Source organism: Spermophilus citellus, assembly GCF_964194105.1.
Source record: "Spermophilus citellus genome assembly, chromosome: X".
In the NCBI taxonomy this organism is placed as follows: Eukaryota; Metazoa; Chordata; class Mammalia; order Rodentia; family Sciuridae; genus Spermophilus; species Spermophilus citellus.
In genome coordinates this window covers 146,906,724-146,927,751 of record NC_138190.1, presented here as the reverse complement: position 1 = coordinate 146,927,751, position 21,028 = coordinate 146,906,724, and the positions used below count along the sequence as shown (strand labels likewise).

The 21,028-nt window shown below is 48.6% G+C and overlaps 1 protein-coding gene across 1 annotated transcript; it reads left to right on the top strand.

Moving 5' to 3' along the window:
• Window positions 1–10,332: 10,332 nt before the first annotated feature.
• PNCK (pregnancy up-regulated nonubiquitous CaM kinase) lies at window positions 10,333–12,873 on the top strand (the record flags this gene model as incomplete). Its single annotated transcript, XM_081278292.1, has 10 exons — window positions 10,333–10,400; window positions 10,687–10,818; window positions 11,214–11,288; window positions 11,378–11,516; window positions 11,701–11,824; window positions 12,001–12,076; window positions 12,171–12,283; window positions 12,367–12,445; window positions 12,524–12,611; window positions 12,736–12,873. 10 exons carry the CDS (start codon window positions 10,333–10,335, stop codon window positions 12,871–12,873), a joined length of 1,032 nt encoding a protein of 343 aa, XP_081134418.1.
• Window positions 12,874–21,028: the final 8,155 nt, after the last annotated feature.

The following is a 21,028-nucleotide window of genomic DNA, read 5'->3' as shown; positions in this document are numbered from 1 at the left end:
CCAGTGGCAGGAACATGAGGGAGCTGCCACTTGGCACTGCCATTGTCTCTGTGGGGGACTGGCTGAAGGTTGCTGGAAACAGAATGATTTTTGTGACTCCTGAGACTTCCACCTTCATGGGGGTGGCATGTCCAACAGGCCCCCCAGACCCGACTCAACAGGGACATACCCTTCCAGCTGTCTACCAACCTAAGAGACACCCAGGCCTCTTTATGGGCCTGCTATAGCCAGCCCCTCTCACATTCATCGCCAACCCCCCATTGTCAATAGGGCCTGCAGAGCCCTCTCCAAACCCTTCTGCATTCCAGTCACTTCTGTGGACCCCACTGGCAGCCAATGACTAGGAGCCCCATGGCTCTCTGGAACCCTGCAGTGGCCCCCCTCCACATGGCCTAGTACAACCCCACACTACATTCTTCTCTCAGCAGCCAGAGGGACCCTGTGGAAGAATGAATCCAACCAGTCCCTCCTCAGTCTGATCTCCTTCTTTGGGCTTTTCTGGAAATAAAACTAAATTCCAGACTGGGGGTGTAGCTCAGTGTTGTGTTTGTCTAGCCTGGGCAAGGTCCTGGGTTCCATTCCCAGTGCTGCAAAGCAAAAACACTCCCCAAAAGCCAACCAAATGCACACACAAAAGAACTAAATTTGGGCTGGAGTTGTTGGTCAGTGGTAGAGCACTTGCCTAGCACGTGTGAGGCACTGGGTTGGATCCTCAGCACCACATATAAATAAATAAAATAAAGGTCCATCAACAACTAAAAAATATTGAAAACATTGAAAAAAATACACAAACAACTAAATTATTCTCCAAGGCATTCAAGATCAAGTATGACCCAAACCATGGCTTCCCCAGTCTGGGGTCAGTGGCAGAGGAGCACTTAAGCTTCCCTCCAGGCTGGGCCTCAGTCCCCAGCTCCCAATTGTCTTTCTTTTCTGACCTCCTGCTGATGCTCACGACTGGGCTCCTGGAGGACTTGGGAGCCCTCCCCCACTCCCATCAGCCACCGGTGAGCTTCCTATACCCGCGCTCTGCCTCCTCCCTCCCAGGGGACTGGCTAGGCAATTTCCCAAGAGGAGCCAAGGTGGTGCTCCGACGTGAGCAGTCTGGGGTGGGGGGGTGTGAGTGTACCTTGGAGGGGTGGGGAGAGTACAGCTCCCTGAGGTGCTGACTGCCTGAGGAACAAAGGCACAGGGATTTCAAGTCGTGGGTGGATTGTCTCCAAGGTGCTTTCAGGGCTTTGCCAGGAAGGAGCAGGGTGGACTCTCCAGGATTCCAGCTGATGGCCAGAAACTGTTCCTGGCCAGCCCTGTCCAAGCCTCCCCCTGTGCTGCCAGGTGTTACTCACCAAAGGGGTCCTGAGCATGCACAGAATGGGTTGCAGGGACCTGCAACCTATGCCCAGCCCAGAGCCCCTGCTGCAGCTCCTAGGAGAAGGAGCCAACTCTACCCCAGAACAGAAGTGATAGAGGGACAGCTGTGTCCTCCCCCTGTAGTGTTGCAGGGAACTGGGCCCTGTTTAGACCCCAGCTAGGGCTGGAGGTAGGGTAGGAGCTGATGATGGGGAGGGGCCCAGAGGGGTGAGGTGGAGGAAGGACCTATGGGAAAGCCTGAGAAGTGGGGCTGGAAGTTGGATTCAGTGCCCACCCAGGCCTAAGGCAGCCTTGGACTGGGAGTGAGCTGGGTTGAGGCAGTCCTGCCCCGGGGTAACTGTTTATCCCAGAGGCAGGATCTTGGCAGCTGGAGACTGGATAGGGGCGCCTCCTCTTCTGGAGGCAGTGGCAAGATGAGCTTTGGAATTACAATGAGCTGGGAACAAAGAAGAAGCTGGGATCCACCTGGTGGGGCTTTATACTTCCAGTTCCTGAGCCCAGCAGGTGAGGGAGACCAATGGGGCTGGGGTCTTGGGCCCTGGTGCTGAGGGTGCAACCTGAGAGGCCTGGCCCCTCTCCAGCACAGCACCCTCTGTCCACAAGCTGTAATCATTCATGGAAACCTTCTGAAAGGATTTTTTAAATGTTTTATGTAAATGTTTCATATTAGATTACTTTGGATGTACAGAAAAATCGCAGAGATCGCAGCAAGAGTTCCCACAGCACCCACAGTCAACTTCCCTGTTATTGATCTCTTAACACAAGCATAGTGGTTTGTTGCAGTTAATGAATCAATCGTGGTCCATTATTATTAAGTAAAGCCTGGCTGTCCCAGGATCCCATCCAGGAATCCCACATTGCACTTCCTTGTCATATCTCTTGACTGTGACTGTTTCTCAGATTACAGGTGTGTGCCACCATGCCCAACTATTGTTTGTTCTTGATGACCAAAACACTGACTTTTTTTTTTTTTTTTTTGTACTGGGGATTGAGCCTGAGGGGCATTTGACCTCTGAGCTATATCCCCAACCCTTTTTATTATTTTATTATTATTTTTTTTAATTTTGAGACAGGGTCTGGCCAAATTGCTGAAGCTGGCCTCCAATTTTCAATTCTCCTGCCTTAGCCTCCCAAATTACTGGACTTACAGGTGTGCACCACCATGTCCAGTGACCCTGGCTGTTTTGAGGAGAGCTGATTTTGTGTAGAATGCCTCTCTGCTGGGAATACTGATTTCCCTTATGATTAGACTAGGCTTATTCAGAGAAAGATCACTGAAGTAAACTACCAGGCTTATCAGTCCTATCAGGGGGTCTGTGCTGTCCACGTGACTGATGACTATTGATGTTGACCTTGATCACCTGGCTGAGGTGTGTGTTTCAGGTGTCTCTCTACTGTAAACTGACTCTTTGTTTCACTTTCCATACTGTACTCTTTGGAAGGAAGTCACTATGAGCAGCCCACAGTTAAGGGGTACGGGTGATGTCCCACCTTTGAGGATGTGTTAGGCAACTGTTATTGTAACAAATATCTGGAATAATCAGTTTATAAGAAGGAAAGGTTTATTTTGGCTTGCAATTTCAGAAGTTTCAGTCCATAGTCACTTGGCCCTGTTATGTTTGGGCCTGTGGCAAGGCAGAACACCTCTCACTTTATTGTGACTGGGAAACAAAAAGAAAGGAAGGGGCTGGGGGTCCCAGGATCCTCTTAAAGGGCTGCCCCCAGTTGATACTGATAATGAAAGTCAATCAGCGCCAAGTTCTGTTTTGAAACAAGCATAGAAAGCAAGTTTTATTTAAAGGATAGAACAGAGACAGACTTCTGTGCAGAAAAGGAGCCCCAGAGCAGGATGGCAGAGGAAGTGGGGGTGTCCTGCCCCTTTTATACTTCTTAAGTTTCCTTAAGTTCTCATGTTCTCTCCTCCCCCATCCTGCCTACGTGATGTGACTTTGACTTGTGATGTGACTCTGACTCGTGACCAAAGTGACCAAAGTGACTCGTGACCAAAAGGTGGGCCAAAGGTGGAGTGATCCTGGGCTGGAAAGGAAGGGAGTGGCTCAGGAGACATTCATTCATTAACAATCCCTGGAGACAGGTCAGCTTGGCCACAGGTGGAGGAGGGGGAATTGGGAAGCAAAAAAAGTCGAAGGTGCTGGGGGTCTCAAGATCCTCTTCAAGGGAAGCCCCCAATGATTTAACTTCCTTCCATCAGACCCCACTGCTTGAAGGTTCCATCACCTCCTAATAGTGCCACAGGCTGGAGAATAAACCTCTAATACATGGGTCTTTGGGGGTCACCTAGCATACAAACCATGGGGGGACAGCCACATAATTTATTTGGAATTTTTCTGCACAGGAGTTTATTCTTCTACATTTATTGATTTATTAGTCATTTATGGACTCATGGATATTTCCTTTATACTTTTGATTACATGTAATACTATTATTTTGTTCGAATTTTCTTTATCTAATCATTGGGAACTCTTTCAGTTGGCTCCTGTGTTCCTTTTCTTAAAAAAAAAAAAATCAATACTAGGGATACAACACAGGGCCTTGCACATGTTAGGCACATACTACCATTGAGCTACTGAGCCAGCTCCTGTGTTCCCTTGACACCTCCCACCACTGTGTGTGTGTGTGTGTGTGTGTGTGTGTGTGTGTGTGTGTGGTGGTGGGGGTGTATACTTCTTGACCTTTTGGCTCCAGGTTTGGCTTATGCATCTCATACTCTAGTCCTAGAATCAGCCATTTCTTCAAGGAGCCATTTATTTGAGAATAGTATAGCACTGTTGTTTCCAGGCCCAGTTGTAACAGGGGTTCACTTGATGCTTTGACTATATCCTTTGTGGCTTTGATTTGAAACTTACATGTTTGTTTTTTTTCCTTTTTCCCCCGTCTTTTTCCCCCTAAACTTCTCTCTGATCTCTTTTTCCCGGATCTTCTCCTTCCTGATCCCGCCTCCCTAATCTCATTTTCTCTGAATCACCCCTATGAAAGCCCCCTTTTCCTGCAGTTGGGCAGAATGACAGCCTTTGGGACAGGAGTCCCCTGTGTTTCTCCTTTGCTAGCAAAGCAATAAACCTTCTTTTTCCTTTGTCTCAAAACATGTCCTCGTTATTCGATTGGCATCTGGGACAAAGACCAAGCTTTCAACAACACTCTTAGCTGACAGAACAAGGAAATTGATGTAGGCACTCACCTGCATAGATACTTGTGTATGAACACACAGATGCATTGATGTGTGGATAACACTAATGTCTGCACCAACACAGGGATCATTCTAGCCTCCTCCCTTTGCTTCTTTGTAAAGGAAACTGGGCTCCCACCATCAGCCACCATTTGCATTGTTGTAACGTCCACCAATTCCTTAACAATTATCTTTAAATCTTTATGTATCCTTTCACTCTTCTTCTGTGACCTTCTATGGCATACCCAAGTGGCAGGGGTCTGCCGTCACAATTTCAGAATAGTTTCATTACCCTCAAATGTTTTTGTGGTCCCTAAGTTGAACACCATCTTCTCTGGTGACAACTGATCTGTATACTGTTTCTATGGTTTCACTCTGGAATGTCACATACATGCAATCATAAAATATGTAACTTTTCAGATTGGCTTATTTAACTTAGCATCATGAGTGGAAGGTTCATCCATTTCTCTGCAGTTTCTTAGCTCTGTCCTCTTTACCACCAAGTAGTATTCCTCATCTGGATGTGCCACTTTATCTGCCAGCCACAGAAGGACATCCTTGGTCACTTCCAGTTTTTGCCAATTATTAGTAAAGCTGCTGTAAATATTTCCGTGCTGGTTTTTGTGTGCCAGACTATCACTGCTGCATCATGTGGTAAGAATATGTTTAGCTTCATTAGGAACTGCCAACTGTCTTCCCCAGGGGCTACACCATTTTGTATTCCCATCAGTAATGAATAAGTGTTCCTGTTGCTTCACATTCTTGCTGGCATTAGGTATTGTCCGGTTTTTAAATTTCAGTCATTTTAATAGGGCAGGTACATAGTAGTATATTGTTGTAGTTACAGTTTGCAATTTCCTAATCAGGTATGTGTTGGTTTTTCATTGCTGTGACAAAATACTTCAGAAAATCAACCTAGAGGAGAAAAGACTGATTTGGACTCATGGATTCAGAGGTTTTAGCCCATGGTTGGCTGGTTCTATTCTTTCTGGGCCTGAGGTAAGACAAAACATTATGGTGGAAGGGCATAGTGGAAGAAAGTTGCTCACCTCATGGTGGCCAGAAAGCAGAGAAAGCTAGAGAGGAAGGGACCAGGAACAGGATATACCCATCCAGGGCACGCCCCCTAGTGACCCACTCACTTCAACTGTGCCTCACCTCCTGCAGTTTCCACCACCTCCCAATGATGCCATCAAATCACGAATTTATCAATGGATTAATCCACTGGTGAGATCAGAGCCCTTGTGATCCAATCACTTCCCAAAAGTTTTTTTTTTAGTTATAAATGGACACAATATCTTTCTTTTACTTTTATGTGGTGCTGAGGGATCCAACCCAGTGCCTTCCACATGTGAGGCGAGTGTTCTACTACTGAGCCCCAACCTCAGCCCCATAAAAGTTTCTATGACAGCAATTTCATACATTTATGGCTGAACTATTATTTTGCAGTACAGGGAACTGAAGCCAGAGGCACTCTTCCAAATCCCCAGTCCTTTTTATGTTTGGAGACAGGGTCTCATTAAGTTGCTGAGGCTGGCTTTGAATTTATGATCCTCCTGCCTTAGCCTCCAGAATTGCTGGGATTACAGGAATGCACCAAGCACCTGGCCTTGTGCGGGCCTGCTTGCTGAGTCATGCATCACTTGGGTAAACTTTGATGCTAAGTATCTTCTTTTTTTTTGGTGTTGATGGACCTTTATTTACTTATTTTCATGTGATACTGAGGATTGAACCCAGTGCCTCACACATGGTAGGCAAGTGCTCCACCACTGAGCCCCAGCCCCAGCCCACTGAGTATCTTTCCATATGCTTATTTGCGTTTTGTATTTTCTTCTTTCATGAGGTATCTTTTAGATCTTTTGCTCATATTTTAAATCGGGTTGTTTGTTTTCTTATTGTTGAGTTCAAAGAGTTCTTTGTACATTTTGGATAACCAGTCTTTTGTCAGATAATCACATTGCAAAGATTTTTTTTCCCCAGCCTATAATTTGTTCCCTTATTCTTTCAATGGTGTTATTTGCAGGATACATGTGTTTAGTTTTGTTACAATGGGATTTATCATTTTTCTTTCATGGGTCATGTTTTTCAAATTGTACTTAAGGAATCATCGACAAACCTGAAGTAACCTAGATTGTCTTCTATGTTTTCTTGTAGAAGTTTATAGTTTGGCATCTTACATTTGGGTTTATGACCCATTTTTGAGTTAAGTTTTGTATAAACCTCCTGAAAGCATTTTGAAAAGCTGTTTATCCGGGGCTGGGGATGTGGCTCGGGCAGTAGCGCGCTCGCCTGCCATGCGTGCGGCCTGGGTTCGATCCTCAGCACCACATACCAACAAAGATGTTGTGTCCGCCAAAAACTAAAAAATAAATATTAAAAATTCTCTCTGTCTCTCTCTCTCTCTCTCTCTCTCTCTCTCTCTCTAAAAAAAAAAAGAGAGAGAGAGAAAAGCTGTTTATCCATCACACACAGGCATGTTGAAATTGACATTTACAGTATTTCAACAATTGTGTAAACAGTTGCAAATAGTGTACTTTCTGTTCCATCATGAATACTGGTGTAAAACAAACTTTTTTTTTTTTTAGATGGACGCTTGTTATATTGGCCAGCTGGCCTCAAACCCCTGGGGCTCAAGTGATCCTCCTGCCTCATCCTCCCCACTGACTGGGATCACCTTGCATGTGGAAGCATTTTCTGTGTGTCTCACTAAGTAGCTGAGGCTGGCCTCAAACTCATGATCCCCCTGTGTCAGCCTCCTGAGTTACTGGGATTACAGGTGTGCACCACTGTGCCTGGCTTGTGATATCATTTTTTATACAGGGTGTAAACCCTGAAGACTCCATTGGCATAGTTGAGTAATTGGGATTAGGGCCCATACTCCTGATTGGGAAGCTTCTGCAGCCTTCTGAGGTGAGCTGGGAGGGAGATCTTGGGAAAGGTCAGGGTCAGAAGCTGGTAGAAGCCTTCTCAGATTTCTTTTTGTGTACTGGGGATTGAACCCAGAAGTGCTCCATCACTGAGTTACATTCCCCTGACTGTCTTGTCTTATCTTGCCTTTGCTTTTCCCTCCCTCCCTCCCTCCCTTCCTCTCTCCCTCTTTCTTTCTCTCCTTCCCAGTTTGTTTGTTTGTTTCTTTCTTTTCTTCCTTCCTTCCTTCCTCCCTCCCTCCCTTCCTTTCTTATACTGGGGATTGAACCCAGAGGCTTGATCTGAGCTACACCGCAGCCCTTTCTGTCTCTCTTTCTTTCCTCTTTTTTTTTTTTTTTTTTGTACCAGGGATTGAACACAGAGGCACTTAACCCCTGAGCCACACCCCCAGCCCTTTTGTATTTTGTTTAGAGACACGGTCTCACTGAGGTGCTTAGTGCCTTGCTTTGAACTCAAGATCTTCCTGCCTCAGCATCCCAAGTCACTGGAATTACAGGTGTATGCCCCCACACCAGCTAGATTTCTCATTTTTTCTACAAAACACGTTTGGGAGGTGAGGTTTGGAAAGATGATGTTTTAAAAAACTTTTCCCACTCTGGGACACTGTTGAAGACTTCGTGTTATGCTATAAACCCATGGACTGCTCTTAAGATTGGATTAAGTAAACCACTCCTGGCCCCCGTGACTTGGCAGGGTCCTTGTGACACAGGCCACTGTACATGTGCTCCTGATACAACCAGGGCACCCATCCCCCATTCCTGGTGGGGCACAGATCCCAGTGAAGCCAGATTTACAGATAGGTAGTTAGTGTAGTTAGGTGAATCATGTCTAATATTGAGTAAAGAAAATGGAGACCATGATTGAGAATGGAGTCCAGGAAACCAGAGCTGCACTTGGGGAAATTGAAATGTTAATGTCCCCAAGGCCCAGAACCCATCCTAAGGAACTGTTAATGAAGTAGCTCCCAGTAAACAGGGAGGTGCTAATCAAAAAACACCCCAGGCCCTTCCTGGTCAGATTACTCCTTCAGCCCACCCAGGCCCCTCCTTTTGGCCTTTCCATCTGCATTCTAGCACTGAAAGATAAAGGGAAACAAAGGAAATGAGTGTGGGAAAGCTGAAAGAAGACCTTAGCTGTAAAAAAGGGAAGACCTCACCCTTCCATGGATTCCAACTTTGCCTTTTAGGGTCCCCTTCTTCCTCCGGGGAGAAGTCTTTTCTGCTGTCCTTTAATAAAGCTTCCACTTTGCACTCTACACTTGTCTTGCGTGCTTCTCCGGTAAACAGTGGTAACACTGGGATTGGGGTGAGGATGGGGAGGTGTGGTGGTAATCTACTGATGAAGGGTGGACCCCCCACCTTTTGGTGAGGAAGAGTAGACAAAGAAGATGATTTTTGCAGTGATGGATTTTCTAAAGAGCCCGCAGAGTTCTGTTCCAGTTCTGGCAGGGTTGGGGGAGGGGAGGCCTTTTTAGGAGGCAGAGGAAGAACCTCCAGAGCAGACCTCAGGCCATTCAAGGGCTCATGCTTTGACTAGCAGTGACATGCCGGGGCCTGGAGAATTCCCAGCACCAGGGTGACATAATCTTAAAGAAGAGAATGCTCAGGCTGCTGGTTAAGAAAAGAAGGAGGGTGAAAGGTTAAGGGTGGAGGTAGAAAGAACCCAATGAGTGCTGATGGGGCTTCAGGCCAGGGCAGCAGAGTGGTGGTGGCAGGTCAGTAGGGAAGAAGCTTGTTATAGACCAAATGGCCTGGAGGGCCTGTCTGAGGAGAGGCCATAAAAGCAGAGACCACAACGCAGAGAGCCATGCCACTATGTGGGTGAAGAAATTTCTGGACAGAAGACACCGGTGGTGCAAAGGCCCTGTGGCCACCTATTCAGACCAGAGCCTCAGGATACTGGAGAGCATAACTGAGGAGCGAGGATCAGGGCAGTGGCAGCAGTGGAGCCCAGAGGATTGCCTTACAAGGCGCCCTGCCGCGTTGCAGCCGGCCGTACTCATCCACCAAGTGCTTGGCTGGCAGCGGCCCGCGGGGGCGCGCAGAGGGGGCGGGGCCGGCGGGGCGCGGGCGGGGGGCTCGGCGCTGCGGCCACTGCGCGAGGTGACGCTGCTGCATCCGCTCCAGGTCCGCACCTGCCAGGTCCGTTCGGGCCAGGGGCACACAGGGTCCAGGCCCGCAGCCGCTGAAGACTCTAAAAACCCTCGCACACACCTGTCACGCCCGGCGCGCCCCCTGCCCGCACACGCGGCCCACGCAGCTCGGGACTCTGAGGGCCCACGCTGCGGAGTCCCCTTACTCCGTGGCACCAAGGGCTGAGTTGTAGCAACGCGGCCGCGTGGGTGGCCGTGGTCGTGACAGGTGGTTGTGAGCGGGGTCGCAGATGCATTTGGGTGGGTGGGTGGGTGGTCTAGGTGGCGCGTGCATGTGGGCGCTGTGTCTTGGTGGTAGGTCTGGTGGGGGAGGGGTCTGGGCCCTGTAGATGGAGGTGGGCTAGAGGGGCCAGAGTAGGGGTGCACAGAGCCTTCTAGAAAGCCGCTGCTCATGTAGGTTCCAATACGTGGAAGCAGAGAGCGGATGCCCAGGTGTTGGTTGCCTAGGGATGTTGAGGTGGGGAAGCACTGGATGTCAGCAGCGGACCCGGGATGGGGAATTGTCCATGTGGGAGTGGGCGGGGGGGAGGGGCAAGATGTACCTCGACTGTGGGGTGGCCCTGACGGAGGTGGGGGCCGAGGGGGGGGCGATGATGGATTGGCAGTGGGATGAAGGTGGCTATCTCCGAGGACACCGATGGCGGGAGGAGGGAGCTGCCATGCCCAGGGTCCTTCTCCACCTCCCACTGCAGACATGCTGCTGCTCAAGAAACAGACGGAGGACATCAGCAGCGTCTATGACATCCGGGAGAAGCTTGGCTCGTGAGTGTGATGCAGTGTGAATATGTGTGTGGACATGCGTGTGCATGTGTGCGTGAACATGTGAGTGTGGGGAGGAGTATGTGGGGACATGTAAGCATGTGATGCGGAATAGATGTGTGTAACTGTGTAGGTAAATTGTGACGCGTTTGCACATCTGAGTGTGTGAATACGTGTGCGTGTGTGCATAAGTGCTGGGGAGGGGGGCAAGGGCCTCCCTATCTCCCTCAGCCCTCTCCTTCCCCTCCCTTCCCCCTCATTGGTCTCCCACCGTCTGGCTCTGTGGCAGGGGTGCCTTCTCCGAGGTAGTGCTGGCCCAGGAGCGGGGCTCTGCACACCTTGTGGCCCTCAAGTGCATCCCCAAGAAGGCGCTGCGGGGCAAGGAAGCCCTGGTGGAGAATGAGATTGCGGTACTCCGCAGGTGCGCCCATGCCTGGCCTGGGACCTAGAAGTTAGTGGGGATGCTCAGAGCCCCTTGGTCTGGGACCCCTGCTGGTCTAGCCTGAGCTTTGTTGCTAACCTGCTGGAGGGCCTGGGGCAGTTCTCTTTCCCTGCCTGGGCCTGAATGTCCCCAACAAGAAAGGGTCAATATTGATCTGTGCTTTTCAGATAGGATTTAGAATTGTGTGTCCTAGGAAGGCCTGGGCTGGGGTAGGCCAGGGTGGTCCGTGGTTAGGAATGGGGAGTCCATGCGGGAGCAAGAGAGGAAGAAGGTGGCTCAGGACAAAGCTTTCCCAGACCCTGCTGTGCTCCCCAAGGAGGCTGCTGCAGCCTGGACTTGTGCTTTCCTACAAGGGCTACTTCTTCCTGTTCCAGGGTCAGCCACCCCAACATTGTGGCGCTGGAGGATGTCCACGAGAGCCCTTCCCACCTGTATCTCGCTATGGAGCTGTGAGGAGGGCCAGTGGGGGCTGGATAGGCGTGGGGGCTGAAGCTTGGGCTCAGGAGCCTGGGTTGGCTGAACTCCGGACTCCCCTCAGGGTGACGGGTGGCGAGTTGTTTGACCGCATCATGGAGCGAGGCTCCTACACGGAGAAGGATGCCAGCCACCTGGTGGCTCAGGTCCTCGGCGCTGTTTCCTACCTGCACAGCCTGGGCATTGTGCACCGGGACCTCAAGGTGCCTGGCTGGGAGCCCTCACACCTTGCCTACCTGGCCCTTCGTGTGTTTCCCCAGGCGCATGACTGGGGCCTTTCCCAGCATCCCTCTCCACTGAGGGTCTGGGGAATTTGAGAGTGCTGAGGCCCACCCTGTTCCAGTGCCGGTGCCATGCCGAGCCTGACCTGGCCCCCCTGTGTCACAGCCTGAAAACCTCCTCTACGCCACGCCCTTTGAGGACTCCAAGATCATGGTCTCTGACTTTGGCCTCTCCAAAATCCAGGCTGGCAACATGTTAGGCACTGCTTGTGGAACCCCGGGATATGTTGGTAAGAGGGGGGAAACTCTGGGCCTCACTGGCTGGTAGGAGGGGGCAGGGACCCTGGGGGAGCCAAGGTGCTAGGATCTGGGGTGACTGTTGCTGCAGCTGGGTTATTCCTGGGGCTGAGTCACACATGCATGTTGTGTGCGTGCACAGTAGAATGTGTCTGTTTGTGACCTCCAGCTCCAGAGCTTTTGGAGCAGAAACCGTATGGGAAAGCTGTAGATGTGTGGGCCCTGGGTGTCATCTCCTACATCTTGTGAGTGACCAGTGGGAAGCCTCAACTCCTGCCTGCCTGCCCCCTGCTGGGTTGGGGAGGGGAAAACAGCTGGTGATTCATCTGTGGGTGCCAGGCTGTGTGGGTACCCGCCCTTCTACGACGAGAGCGATCCTGAACTCTTCAGCCAGATACTGAAAGCCAGCTATGAGTTTGACTCTCCCTTTTGGGATGACATCTCGGAATCAGGTGAGCTTGATGCTGACCCTCTGCTTGGTAGTGACCAGGGGTAGTAGGGACTGGGCAGGCTGACCTGGTCTCCCCTGCTCCAGCCAAAGACTTCATCCGGCACCTTCTGGAACGAGATCCGCAGAAGAGGTTCACCTGCCAGCAGGCCTTACAGCATCTTTGGTGAGTGGGACCCCTGGCAAGTTGTCCCAGGCCAGAGAGACAGTCTTCCATACACCACTGACCTCAGGCTTCCTTCAGGATCTCTGGGGATGTGGCTTTGGACAAGGATATCCTGGGCTCAGTCAGTGAGCAGATTCAAAAGAATTTTGCCCGGACCCACTGGAAGGTCAGCACTATTCTCCTGCTTCAGGGCATAGCCTCCACTACCTACAGGTCACTATAGTCCTTGCAGTCTTGGGGCTGGGGCCCAGGCATGGCCTGACACACACCACCCACACTTCTTCCCACAGAGAGCTTTCAATGCTACCTCCTTCCTGCGCCATATCCGGAAGCTGGGGCAGAGTCCAGAGGGGGAGGAGGCCTCCAGGCAGAGTATGGCCCGACACAGCCACCCAGGCCTCCCAACTGGCCAGCCCCCCAAGTGGTGACGCCCAGGTGTGTGTGCCTTTCATCCCCGGAGCTTATAGGCTGGTGGTGCTCCATTTGGCCAAGAGCTAAGGGGGTGGGCCCTACAGAGTTTGCCTGGCCCTTCCTGTCCCCATTCTGCATGGCCTAGGGCCCCACGGTCCTGCCTCACTGGCCCCCAGTCTCTCCTGGTCCCTCTCAGGGAAAGACCTCCAGGACCACTCCTTGGCCCCTGAGGGCTGAGGGCACAGAGTGCAGGAGGAGGAGATGGGTAGGGGCACAGGGAGGCCAGTCTGGCTCCTGACTGCCCCCTTCCTCTGCCTCTCTCTCCTCCCCTCCACCCCAGGCAGATGCTGAGGCCAAGTGGACAGACCCTGATTTCCTTCCTTTGAGTCCTTTCAGTCCCCTTCCCCCACCCCTTATGCCCCTGGCTGGTCTCTGCTGGGGTGTGTGAGTCGTGCACGTGGCGCATGGCTGGGGCAGGGATGGGGCACTCCTTGTCACTGCCTCCAGAAGCCTGGGAGGTGTTGGCAGGTGGGCTCCAGGGGCCGTCCTTCCTGCACTGTTCTGTGCTTTGCTGACTGTGGGTGGTTCTGCTTGTGTTGTGGCCCTCCAGCCCCCTTGTTTTCTCCAAACCAATAAAGACAGACAGAGCAATGGGCCAGTGGTGAGCTGGGGGCGGACATGTGTGGGGTTGGGGGATCACCTGGGGGAAGGGAATGAAGAAGGAAGAATGGACCCCATTGCCGCCTGAACCCCTGCTCTCTGGGATCATGGCAGACAAGGTCCCAATCGCCCAAGAATTTCCTAAGTACCAGCAAGAGGCCACCTGGCAGCCAGCTCTGCTACCCTACAGATCTGACTGCCTGTGACCCTCGGTCAGCAGCAGAGGCTCGCTGGGCTGCCAGCAGGGGACAATGGCGGGAAGCCAAATCCCTATCCCCAATGCAAAGAACAGCACTGTCTCTGGGCCTTCTCCCACCTCTTCCTACCTCCTTCCCCTTCCAGTGGGCAGCTTGTGTGAAATCCTAGGAACCTCAGTGTCAGAGGATGAAAAGGAGCCCCTCAACCAGGAGAGGGTACCACAGGGGCCTCTACCCCCTGTACTGTGCTGGGGCTTTGGAACTATGGGCATCACGCCCGAGCGGACCCAGGCTAGCAGCTGGAACACAAGGAGCTGTGACGGATGGCATGAAGAACTGTGGTCTTTGTTCTGGTGTAGCGGCTCCCAGGTCTTCCATCACCACCTATGATGGATCAGGGCTTCAATGGCTGGCCTTGCTGGTTCCATCAGGGAAGACCCCCAGGGCTACTCCTTGGCCTCAGCCAGAATTCCAGGCTAGCAGGCCACCCCTTCCCCTCGGAAAATCCTTCCCCTGAGCCCCCAGGGGATGAGCTAAATGGCCAGGGTACATGTTAAAAAAGATTCCTCTCCTTTTCAAAGTTTGGGATCAAAAGGAGGCCATGAGGCCCAATCCGAGGCTGGACTGGTCTTGGATATGACGGGGTTTGGCGTTGTTTCCAGGAAGGAGAGCAGTCATGGCACCTGTGCTCTGGGTATACGGTAGTGAAGACAGCTGCTCTTCTGTCCTAACATTCTGCCATCCCCTCCCAAGACCAGGGGGAATTCTGGAAGCTGGTGGGCAGCTCCTCCCTCCTCACATCTACCCACATGCCATCCTACACTTCAGGCTTTGAGTCACACAACTCAGAGGGGGAACCTCAGCTAACCAGTATCACAGCCAGGTCTCAGCACCTTGGCCTCCTTTCCTCAAAAGGCCTCTCCTGCCACCCCTCTGCCCCTACCTGGGGCCTTGTCATTATTTGGACATCTTTACCAGCATCTTGCTGGCTGGCTTGCTGTGTTTCCCATCTTATCACTCACTCATACAGGACACTTATTTGTTCTCCTTTGGTTTGCAAAGTATTGGTTGGGCCTGTACTGAATGCCAGATGCTGGAAATGCGGTGGGCTCCTCAGACTAGTGCAGGGGATAGTTTTCCTGGGATGCTAAGAATGATCTGTGCGGGGAAAGCACCATGCTTGCCGCTCCAGGAGCCCTGAGCATGAGTACTAGAGCCAACTTTCCAGAAAGAATAAACGCTCGTTCAGAGTGGCCAGCTCTTCCAAGTCAGGCGTGAGGCCAGATCCCTTCTGCAGAGTTGGGACCCAGCCCAGCAGCCCTGTCATATGGTGCAATTTGGCCTCCTGACAGCAGGGGGCGCCACGGTTACGTCTTTAGACATCCATTAGCCACCTCTGGTTCCTTCAGTACCTGGAGCAGTGGCTCAAATCTGTATTCCCCTCCACATCTCCCAAAATCCTGCCCTGGAGAAGTCCTCATTCAACAAAGAGGTCCTGTCAATCTGGGGGCGGGGTGAGAAGGGAGACCCCTAAGTTAGGTAGAGTGGCACCCCTACTTCATCTCTCCCAGACTTTCTCATCTGAGTCCAGTTCCGGAGAGGAAAGTTTTGGGTCACTTGGGCAGAAGGAGAGAAGAAGGGCTCCTTTACTAGAAGGCAAAGGGTGGTGTGAGGTAGGTGGAGAGGGAGCTGGGTGGGGGTACTGGGGAACATTCCAGCTTGTGTCTGGAGGAAAGGGCCCTAGTAACCCTGGCAAGGTAAGGGGTTCAGGCCTTAGTCTATGAGCATGGGGAGCTATTGAAGGGGTTTGGACCAAAGCATGCCTTTGTCCAGTTTGGGAGAAGCTTGAACTGGCTGTAAAGCTCAGGTGCTGTGAAGCTGGTGGAGTGCAGCCCCTCAGAGCAGGTTGATCTTCCCGGGTGTCAGCAGATCTGACCAGAATTGAGCAGGGGAACCCTTGTGGAGGATACAAGAAGAAACTGTCTCCCCAGATCTGGGCCAAACAGGGTAGATGACATGCTGTGTCTTGGAGCAAACGTGTGGGTGGCAGAGGTTTCAAGGAGGCTCAACCTGTACAGTGTCATTGAGGACAGGGAGACCCAGAGGTTATCCTAGAAGCTCTTTAGGAATTGATGGTGGATTTGGGGTGGGGAATGAAGGAGGTAGGGTGAATAGCCTGTGTGTCTCTAGGTGGACATGGAACCATTCATAAAGAAGGGTTCAACTGGGGTACCTTTGGGGGAGACATAATGACATTGGTTTGGGATATGGTGAGTTTGAGGGGACTGAGGGACATAAAAGTAGAGAAAATTTGACTTATTCCTCATACTTATCTTTGCAAATATGTGTCTACCTTTATACTTATTTTTTTTAAAGAGAGAGTGAGAGAGGAGAGAGAGAGAGAAGAGAATTTTTAATATTTATTTTTTAGTTCTCGGCAGACACAACATCTTTGTTGGTATGTGGTGCTGAGGATCGAACCCGGGCCGCACGCATGCCAGGCGAGCGCGCTACGGCTTGAGCCACATCCCCAGCCCTATACTTATTATTTTTAAGAAATATTTATTTCTTAGTTGTAGTTGAACACAATGCATTTATTTTATTTATTTATTTTTATGTGGTGCTGAGGATCAAACCCAGGGACTTGCACGTGCTAGGTGAGTGCTCTACCACTGAGCCACAACCCCCAACCCCTATACTTATTATTAATGAAGGTTTCTTCTTTCTAATTGTTTACTTTTTTTTTTTGGTAGTGTTGGGGATTGAACCTAGGGCCTTGTGCATGCAAGGCAAGCACTCTACCAACTGAGCTATATCCCCAGCCCCTCGGAATCTTTCTTCTTTCTAATAAAAAGGATGCTAATGCTGACTCTTGATTGCACACTTAGTCTGTGCCAGAGACTGTTCTGGAGAACTTCACATATATTGACTTGAATCTCACATGTGAATGAGGTAGCTGACATTGTTATCATCTCCCCTACTTTCCATTTGGGGAAACTGAGGCTGAGTAACTGAGCCAAAGCTATGTCACTTGTAACAGTGAGCATTGAACTCACACTCTCTTACTACGTCTTCCTACTTGCTTCCATATAAGTGATGTCTTGCTTGGGTCTTAATGACTGGGGAATTGAGGTAAGCAAGAGCACTTCTTTCCACCCATCTTTTCGTGAATGCTAAGAGTGTGCTAAGGAAGAGAGAACTCTGGGATGGGAAAACCCACTGTGGATTTCAGTTTGGTCCTTGCAGGTGGCTAGTGTTGTCTTTACTGTTCTCTGTGCCTCAGTTGCAGATCTCACTTAATGGCAACCAGGCAGGTTTTCCCCGCAGTGGCAGGGATGGGGTGTGGGATCTGGACCCTCTGAAGTTCTCTTTGGAGTTCAGTATGAGGTGTGGTCCAGAAGTGGAGCAGGGTTGGTGACTGGGAGACACATCTGGGTCTGTGAAAGGAACAAGGCAAGAGATGTAGAGGGCCTTTGCCAAAGCAGCTGAAGTGGGACTGACACTGGAAGGATGGAGCTCAGTTGAAGTGGGCTGACCACGGGCAGGCCCGGTGGGTTGTGAAGGAGAACACAGGAGAGAGGCTGAAGACAAAGGGGCCAAGCCATGTCAGGTGCTGACTGACTTGGCTCCATAAACTGTGCATTCCTTCCGGCCAGACACTGTTTAGGTGCATGACAATCATTCTCCACCCAATCCCAGCTTCCTCCAGGCATTCCTGTCTCCATCCCTAACCACAGGTGGGCAAGATAAAAAGTACTGGGTGTTCAAGAAATAACAAACTAATTTGGTTGATTGAGGAGACTTGTGAGAGGAAGTGGCTAGGGAACAGCTTGGGAAGTGAACTTTCTGAAGAGGACACTAGGGAGCCACTGAAGGTTTAAGCAGGACAGTGACAAGATGTGAGTTTTGTTTTAAAGATGTTTTCCCAACATTTTCCAATCCTATCTGGTCCCTCTTGATAATCATGAAAACCTTACATCCATTCCTCCAATTCTTTCCCCTCACACCTCACTGAGATTTTGATAGATCTTCGAGCCTCAGGGAGCCAAGTCTTGTCTCACATGATGCTCTGAGTAGGTCCCAACTTCTTTATGCCAATTTCTCCTTGTAGTTGTTTCATTTATTGCTTACTGAATTTTTGAAGTTATGTTATTAAGTGCATATGAATTCACATTTGCTATATATTTCAAGTAAGTTAAACATTTTATCAAAATTTAATGAAGAATACAAGCTAACACGTGTATTAGTTTCAGCATTGCTTTTTGCCTTTATTATAATTTACTTTATCTGATATTAATATAGCAGCTATACCTTTTTATTTATATTAGCCTGCTATGTCTTTTTTAATCCTTTACTTTTCAAGCTTAAAATTTGTCTTCTTTTTAAAAAATATTTTTAGTTGTCAATGGATTTTTATCTATCTATCTATCTATCTATCTATCTATGGTGGTGAGAATCAAACCCAGATTCTCACACATGCTAGGCAAGTGCTCTACCACTGAGCTACAACCCAGCCCTAAAATTTGTTTTCTTATTAATATATAATTCATATACTATAAATTTCACCCTTTAAAATATATAATTTAATGAATTTTAGTATATTTAAAAAGTTTCATAACCAACCCTATGATATAATTCCAGAAACTTTTCATTATCCCAAATGGAAATCCCATTACCCCGTAACTCTTCCCTCAGCCTCTGACAACCACTAATCTACTTTCTGTCTTTGTGGATTTGTTTATTCTAATATTTCAAATAAATGTAAGCATACCATATGGAAACTTTTGTGTTTGACCTCTTACCCTTAGCATATGTTTTTAGGGTTCATCACATTGTAGCATCTATGGTAAATGTACCAATTATTCCTTTTTGCAGATGAATAGTATTCCATGGTATTGATAGGCTACATGTTATCTATCCATTTATGGACATTTGAATTGCTTCCACCTTTTAGCTATCCTAAATAATAGTGCTGTGAAATTTTTGTATGGATATATATTTTCAGTTTTCTTGAGTATATACCTAGAAGAGGAATTGCTGGATCCTCCATGTTTACTTTTTGAAGGAAATTTCAATGATTTAGTTGCTGTTTTCCAAAGCAACTAAACCATTTTGCATTGCACAGGGTTTCCTATTTCACTACATCCTTGTTAACACATTTCTTTTGCAGTACTGAAGTTGGGACTCAGGGCCTCATACATGCTAGGCAAGTGCTCTACCGCTCAGCTACATCCCCCCTTGATAACACTTGTTATTGTCTTTTTTTTTGTGGGGGTGGTACCAGGGATTGAACTCAGGGGCCCTTGACCACTGACCTCATCCTCAGCTCTACTTTGTATTTTATTTAGAGACAGGGTCTCACTGAGTTGCTTCAGGCTTCACCGAGTTGCTGAGGCTGGCTTTGAACTTGTGATTCTCCTGTCTCAGTATCCTGAGCTGATGGGATTACAGGCATGCCACCTCACCTAGCAGATTTTTGTTTATAGCCATTCTAGGGTATTCTGTGGTTTTGATTGGCATTGCTCCAATGACCAATGATATTTTTTTTTAAAGAGAGAGTGAAAGAGGAGGGAGGGAGGGAGGGGGAGAGAGAAGAGAGAGAGAGAGAGAGAGAGAGAGAGAGAGAGAGAGAGAGAGAGAGAGAGAATTTTTAAATATTTATTATTATTTTTTTTAGTTCTTGGCGGACACAACATCTTTGTTGGTATGTGGTGCTGAGGATCGAACCCCGGGCCGCACGCATGCCAGACGAGCGTGCTACCGCTTGAGCCACATCCCCAGCCCCATGATTTGTAAATGTTTTCTCCCATTCCACAGGTTGTCTTTTTGTTCTTTCATAGAGTCCTTTGATGCACTACATATTTTTTTTTTTTTTGTCTTTGTACTAAGGATTAAACCCAGGGTTGGTTGCTTTATCGCTGAACTTCATCCACAGCCCTTTTTATTCTTATTTAGAGACAGGGTTTCACTGAGTTGCTTAGGGCCTAGCTAAGTTTCTGAGGCTAGCTTTGAACTTGTGATCCTCCTGCCTCAGCCTCCCAAGCTGCTGGGATTATAGGCATGCACCACTGTGCTGGGCTGCACAAAAAGTTTTTTTTTTTTTTTTTTAAGAAAATTTGCTCTAATTAGTTATATATAACAGTAGAATACATTTTGACACATTGTACACAAATGGAGCGTAACTTCTCCTTCCTCTGGCTGTACATAGTGCAGAGTCACTCCAGTAGTGTGATCATACATGTATATAGGGTGATAATGTCTGTCTCTTTGCACCATCCTTTTCATCCCCACTGCACAAAAGTCTTAAAACTGTGAAATGCAATAAGTTTCTTTGGCTGCTTTTACTGTTGTAGCCAAAACAAAACAAAACAAAACAAAACAAAACAAAAAAAAAAATTGTTTAATCCTGACTACAAAGATTTACATCTCTATTTTCTTCTAAATTGTTGAACTCTTTCGTTTAACTTTTTGATCCATTTCAAGTTGATTTTTGTATGTGGTGTGAGGTTAGGGTCCCACTTCATTCTTGTTTTCATGGTTGTCCAAAACCATTTGAGAAGCCCATTGTTTTCCTGTGGATTTATCTTGACTCCCTTGTTGAAAATCGATTGAACATCAATCTAAGTTTTTATTTTCTGCACTTTCAATTTTGTTCCATTTATCTGAATATCTATCCTTATGCCAGTACCACACTGCCTTTGTGTGTGTGTGTGTGTGGGGGGGCACTAAGCATTGACCCCAGGGGCACTTATTCCTGAGACACTTAGGGAATTGTCCATTTTATCTGAGTTTATCCAATTTTTTGGCATAAAATTCTTCAAAACATCCTCTCATAATCCTTTCAATTTCTATAGGTCAGTAGGTGTTCTGTTTTCTTTCTAGATCTTGGAAATTTGATTCTCTTTTTTCTTGGTTAGTCTAGCTAAGATCAACTTTGTTGATTTTTGCAAAGAACCAACTTTTTCAAAATTGATTTTCTCTATTGTTTCCTGGTTTGGGTTTCATTTCTTTCTTTGCTAATATTAATTTTTTCTTCTGTTTCTTTGGATTCAGTCTGCTCATTTTTTTTTTTTTTCGTTTAAGATAGATACTTAGGTTATTTTTTTTTTTTTTTAGTGAGAGGAGAGAGAGAGAGAGAGAGAGAGAGAGAGAGAGAGAGAGAGAGAGAGAGAATTTTTAATATTTATTTTTTAGTTCTCGGCGGACACAACATCTTTGTTGGTATGTGGTGCTGAGGATCGAACCCAGGCCGCACGCATACCAGGCGGGCGCGCCACCGCCTGAGCCACATCCCCAGCCCCGATACTTAGGTTAT